Source organism: Merops nubicus, unplaced genomic scaffold (genome assembly GCF_000691845.1).
Source record: "Merops nubicus isolate BGI_N331 unplaced genomic scaffold, ASM69184v1 scaffold31846, whole genome shotgun sequence".
NCBI classification, from domain to species: domain Eukaryota; kingdom Metazoa; phylum Chordata; class Aves; order Coraciiformes; family Meropidae; genus Merops; species Merops nubicus.
In genome coordinates, this window is record NW_008617691.1 from 1 (window position 1) to 5,522 (window position 5,522).

Below are 5,522 nucleotides of genomic sequence, written 5' to 3' on the forward strand. Positions count from 1 at the left end.
GGTTCCGCGTGTCCCCCGGGCCGGGCCTGACGGGCGCCCGTCAAGTCCTAAAGATAAGGAAACCCTTGGGAGTGAGTGGCAGCGCCCGAGAGCGGCACGGCCAGGTCAGTTTAGCGGCTGGGGGTTTGTTTTGTGGGGTGTTTAGCGGCTGAGGTTTAGTTTAGTGGGATTTCTGCAACTGTCTGACTCGGAGACCCCTCGCGAACCCTCCCTTGAGAAGGCTGCGTGTGGCCTGCTTAAAGGTCCCTAGCTCTCCAGCACCCACCTCCAGTCTGGGGTCTGCACAGGAGTCACTCGAGACGACACTCTTGAAATAATTTTCCCTTCCTTTAGTTTACAATGGATTTTGGATAAACAAGATCTATTGAAGGAACGCCAGAAAGACTTGAAGTTTCTGACTGAAGAAGAGTATTGGAAACTACAGATATTTTTTACTAATGGTAAAACTGTTTTATCGTTATTTCTCCTGTAAAAGTTGTATAGTATCTGCCATGTCTAAAGGCAAGCTTGAACTGCTTAGAGAATGTAATGTTTTCGTTGTGCTATTACATATACTTCCACAACCTGTTTTAGCAAAGAACTGGAATATCAATAACACTGTGATTTGTTAGTCATATTAACACAATTTTAACAGAACTTGCAGGCATATTAGCTGCGTATATAACATTTTAACTTGTGATGGGACAAAACATCGTACGTTTTTTTATTTTCAAGAGGTTCTTATACAGAACATAAAAAGAGGAGAAGCAAGTGGAAGCTGCTGAGCTAGCATGTGAAAGGCTCAGTGTTAAGCATGAATACTCAGACTGGACTTTTGGGTGTTTCTTAGGCTGTGGTAAGTATCTTAGCAATTGTGCAGCCCTATTAAACAGCAAAGCATGGAAACTTTTTATTTGTATTCAGTTAGGTTTCTTTGAAACCTGTACCACAGGCTGTGTCTCACTTGGTGACTGATTGCCCAGCACTGGGTGGCTCTCAAATTATCCACAAGATTCTGAGAGCTGTTGGCAGGCAGCCTACTCTTGCAAAGGGTTTGGGGCTTGTTTGTGAGTTATCCAAGACTTAAGTTGTCCTGCAAAGCATTTCACCCTAGGAATGGCCGCCCTGGAGCACATCAGATTACGCAGGCACTTAAACTATTTTCTGTGGAATTGTTCAGCCTTTAAAAAAATAAAAAACTCTCTAAGCAAAAGATATTGCTAAGTAGTAATTTGTTTGCAGATAGCTCTTTGAATCTTTTTCACAGCAGTCCTTTAAAGTACAGAAGGCTTATTTTTCAGCTCTCTGTCCAGACTTAAGACATAGAAGTTAAGTGACTTTCCTGAGGCCACTGGAAGATCTGACGTCAGTGCTGGAATGATATCTATGAAAGATACTTACCCCAGCTTCTCTCTTGGCTGAGCTATTTTTATAGTAATGGCATATGCTGCAAATCTGATATATGTGGATACATCTGTGTTATCACTTATATGACACTAGGAGATTGAGCTAGCCATGATTCACCTATTCAGTCAGTTCCTGAAATTCCTTGAGGTTAAAGCAAAGTGCAATAGTTTCATAGTGCAAAAAGTGAAAATAGGGTACTGATATTTAAAAAACCCCAAACATATTCTGTGCTGATTTTCACTAGTACTGATTCAAATTCTGAAGTATGCTTTTTAAAAAATCTTCCACTTAAGGATTTCTCTCGAGTAAACAAAGATCTATAAAGTAGGCAAGGTGTTTTCAGTTTGTTGTTCTCAGGTTCCTTTTCCTTGGCACTGCTTGCCTCCCCTGAAGGTGGAGTGTGTGACCTGTGGCAGCTGGAGGACAGCTCTGCCAGCAGCTCCCCTCTGCAGAGGGAGGAGAGTGGTGCTGGGTTTTTACCCCTTCTGAAGCAAAGAGGCACCTTCATGGGGGAGGATGGTCAGGGGCTGCTCTGTGCTGGTGGGAGCTTGGGCAGAGCTTTCCCTGTTCAGACCCTTGGTATGTGTTGTATCATCACCTGCCTCTGCATAGGGACCCTGCCTGGGGTTTTTAGAGACTCCCTCTCTTCTCTCCCACCCCCTGCATTAGCTGGATAGGGTTACAGCTCTCAGCCATGGCTTGTCAGTCAGCGTGTGTCTGCCTGTGTGTAGGAGATGGTTGTTCCGTAAAGCAACCAGACTGCCTGGAGAAACACTTTCCTGCTGCCTCCTTGTTGGAGAGCTAGTTCAGTATATCACCAACAGATTGTATGGACATGTGCAGCTACTCAGGGTGTTAGTACTATAGAGAAGGAAAACTATCTTCTTCTAAAGAAGTTTGAGAAAGGAAATTCATGTTGGTTCCTCTCTTTGGAGCACCAAGTCTTGATAGAGCTTTTGGTTGCAAAGCGCATGAATTGATTTCCTTTTCTGGTTTAGGGCAGGAGCTGTAATGTTTGTGTTACAGGCTACTTAAGATATTCAGGTTTAAAATAATTTTAGTTTAAAAATCTCTCTGAAAAAAACACTTACTTTGTAAACATAAGGGAATAAGTAATCCAATATTTTTTTAAAAATTGCAAGTATTGGGCATTTTCCCAGTATATACAAGCTTCCATTTCATTAAATCTCTCTAGGCTTTTGTCCATTTTTTTCCCTAAACCACACTTGATTTTTCTCTGACAGCAGATGGCCTAACCATTCCTGAAAATCCCAAGGGAGTGAGAAACATATTTGGAGAATTCTGTTTAGCTTAATATTTGAATTTTTCTGATGCCCTAGTAGTAGGACAGCTTTTTAGCCCCATGGTGAAAGCAAAGGGCAAAATCCTTCCAAACCTCCCAAGATATGCTGATAAACATTTTAATATTTGTACAGACACTGCATACCAGGCCTAACCTTTCTGGCAGTATTGCTTGTCCTACTGTCACTGGCATGTGAGTGTCAATTTGGCATTCTCCTCTTGAGGAAAAGAGTGATATAACACATGCAGGGACTTAATGTTGCTTTGAGTAATGCTACTGGGTGACAGATGAGTTGCCTTTCCTGGGGAGGGAAGTGGGAAGTTGCCAATCATCAGTGCTGCTCAGCATGATTTTCTCCTTCAACCCTTTTCTAGCCAACGATGTCCCTGATATTTGTGTGCTTTAAAATGCTGTGATGCTCATGAAAAGTGAGAGTAGGGTGTACTCTGTTCCCAAGGGATACGGGATAAGAGCACGGGGAGGAAAATGTGGACTTGTGTGCTTAAGTGGAGACTGAGAATTGAGCAATGACTGGTAACAGAGTTGTTTGCTTTTCCCATCGGGGCTTGCAGTCTTGATCTTGGTGTACATATTTTAAAGGTATACTTCAGCGTATTTTAAATTACTGTTTTGGATGTTTCTGGTGAGGGAGGAAAAAAAGAAGATGGAGTCTGGACACAGCTGAGCCTTGCTCAGCGTAGTGGCTGCGAAGAGATATGAGAGAGATAACAAGCAACAACCTTGTATTTCACTGTGCTGTTCTCTGCATCCAGCCCCTGCTCTTAATCCCAGCTTCATGCATCTGATTTGCTTGGCACCTTCCCTTTGCCTGGGAGGCCAAACAGGAGCTACCTGCACAGATGACACCAGGGTTGTTTCTTGGCCAACTGGCAGAGGACCACTGTGATGGAGCAGCTGACTGCATGCTCTGGTCTCCCACCCCCTCTCCCTAGACTAAATATGTCATTTTTTTAACACCTGCTGCCTCTGCCAAATTTAATGACTGTGTTTGTGTTGGCAGCTTTAGTTGTTTGAAAAAGCCCATCCATTTTGTGTGGCACTGAAAAGCCATAGACTAAAATATTCCAAGTGCTTGAATTTCTTTTGCTCTAAAATGGATTTCCTAAGCTATGCCCTCTGAGATTTGTGTTATCATCTTCCTTAAGGTCATTCTCACTTTGTACACAGTGAAGTTAAGTTGCCTTTCCCTTTTTGAAGGTGTCCACAAGCTTCAGGATGCAGTGCTGCTTCTTCACCTGCAGGTCTGTAGGTTGACAGCAACATGTTGTCTCACCAGAACAACATACCCGAACTGAGGGAGAAGACTGTGCTGCTGCTTCTTATAATCCCCAGCACTAGTCATGTTTTGAGGTCCTTTGCTATTGGTGTCAGATTGTTGTAAAAACTCAACTCAAGTTTTTGTTCATTTTTTTTTTTTAAGTTATCCAGGCTTTAGGTGAACATCTTAAATTAAGACAACAAGTTATTGCCACTGCTACAGTCTACTTCAAGAGATTCTATGCCAGGTAGGACTGTTTACTATGATGGTACAAGAATAAAACATTTGCTAGGCACATTTTGGTAGCCATTTTAAAATGCAGTTCTGTATTAAAAACAGTGCCAGTTTTGTTTTCTGGATGGTGTAAAGCTTTTATGCTAATAAAGTTAACTTAAGCTTTGCTTTTTCAAAAGGAAGTGTGGTGGTCTTAATAGATTAATCGTTCTACGTGTATGAAACAACATATTATAATTTTGTTATAACATTTCAGATATTCCCTAAAAAGTATAGATCCAGTATTAATGGCTCCCACGTGTGTGTTTTTGGCATCCAAAGTAGAGGTATGAAGTATTACAATTTTTTAATGTAAAATTATGTGATGTATGAAAGAGAGAAAACGTTTAGGACTTTTAAATTTTTTTGTCATTCTTCATGCTTTGGGGGTTGAAACCTTCTCTTTTTTTGGATAGATTTCTATGACACTGAAGAAAAGGAAACAGAGAAGGCCTTCAAACATGTTATTTAGTATTTGGTCTTTCACAATTTTGTCCGAGTTACTAACCTTGAAGGGCCTCTGAAAATTGGAAAGAGTATTTTAAATGACTGTTTCAGCTGTGACACAGTGTTTATGTATTTACATACACTATTTCTTAAATTGTGCAGTGTCTCCCTTCTGGTGTGTTTTTCCTTATTTATGTTTAGTCAGACTTTAAAACAGAATTTGAAATTTTTTACCAGTTATCCTTTTCCCTTCCATACAATGAGGGTTCCTCAGAGTTTACCACACTTTCATTACTTGAATTAAAAGTATATTGTCGCTCATACACCATATTTGAGAAGTTGTCATAAGGACCTGACCCGTTAGGGATAGTGGTGAGCAGGCTCCATGTCTCCACCATAAGAAGTTAGCATCAACTATGGGCTGCTCTGAGTCCCATGTAACACAAGTTTTTCAGCTGTTTGAGAAGCGTCTGCATAATGGGGAAAAAAAATCAAATTGGCCAATTTGTGATATGGCAGCATTAATGGATTTTACAGGAAGAGCTCAGATAGTGGATGGTAGAAGCAGTCCTACTGAACCAGTGTCTGGGTGTGATACTGTTTTCTGTACAAACACCGTGATGCTTTTCAGTGTTTGGAAGAGATGAAGCAAAGGAGAAAGACACGGCATATTGGAGAGAGTATTTTTTTTGTCAGCCTGTTAATTAAGCCTTTAAGATATAGTACAGACATAGACTATATATGCACAAATGTACTTTACATTTTAGAACAAGTATTAGAAGTCCATGCAGCCTTCCTTACGCTAAAACCTCTCTAGCTTCAGGAGGCAGCTAC

The 5,522-nt window shown here is 41.1% G+C and overlaps 1 protein-coding gene across 1 annotated transcript in view; it reads left to right on the forward strand.

Moving 5' to 3' along the window:
- The first annotated feature begins 317 nt into the window (after positions 1-317).
- CCNC (cyclin C) overlaps positions 318-5,522 on the forward strand; it is a 17,255-nt gene continuing 12,050 nt past the window's right edge. The window contains exons 1-3 of the mRNA XM_008943225.1: positions 318-440; positions 4,131-4,215; positions 4,459-4,528. Coding sequence (XP_008941473.1) covers positions 4,490-4,528 — 39 coding nt within the window. The 5' untranslated portion in view covers positions 318-440; positions 4,131-4,215; positions 4,459-4,489. The remainder of the gene's footprint in view (positions 441-4,130; positions 4,216-4,458; positions 4,529-5,522) is intronic.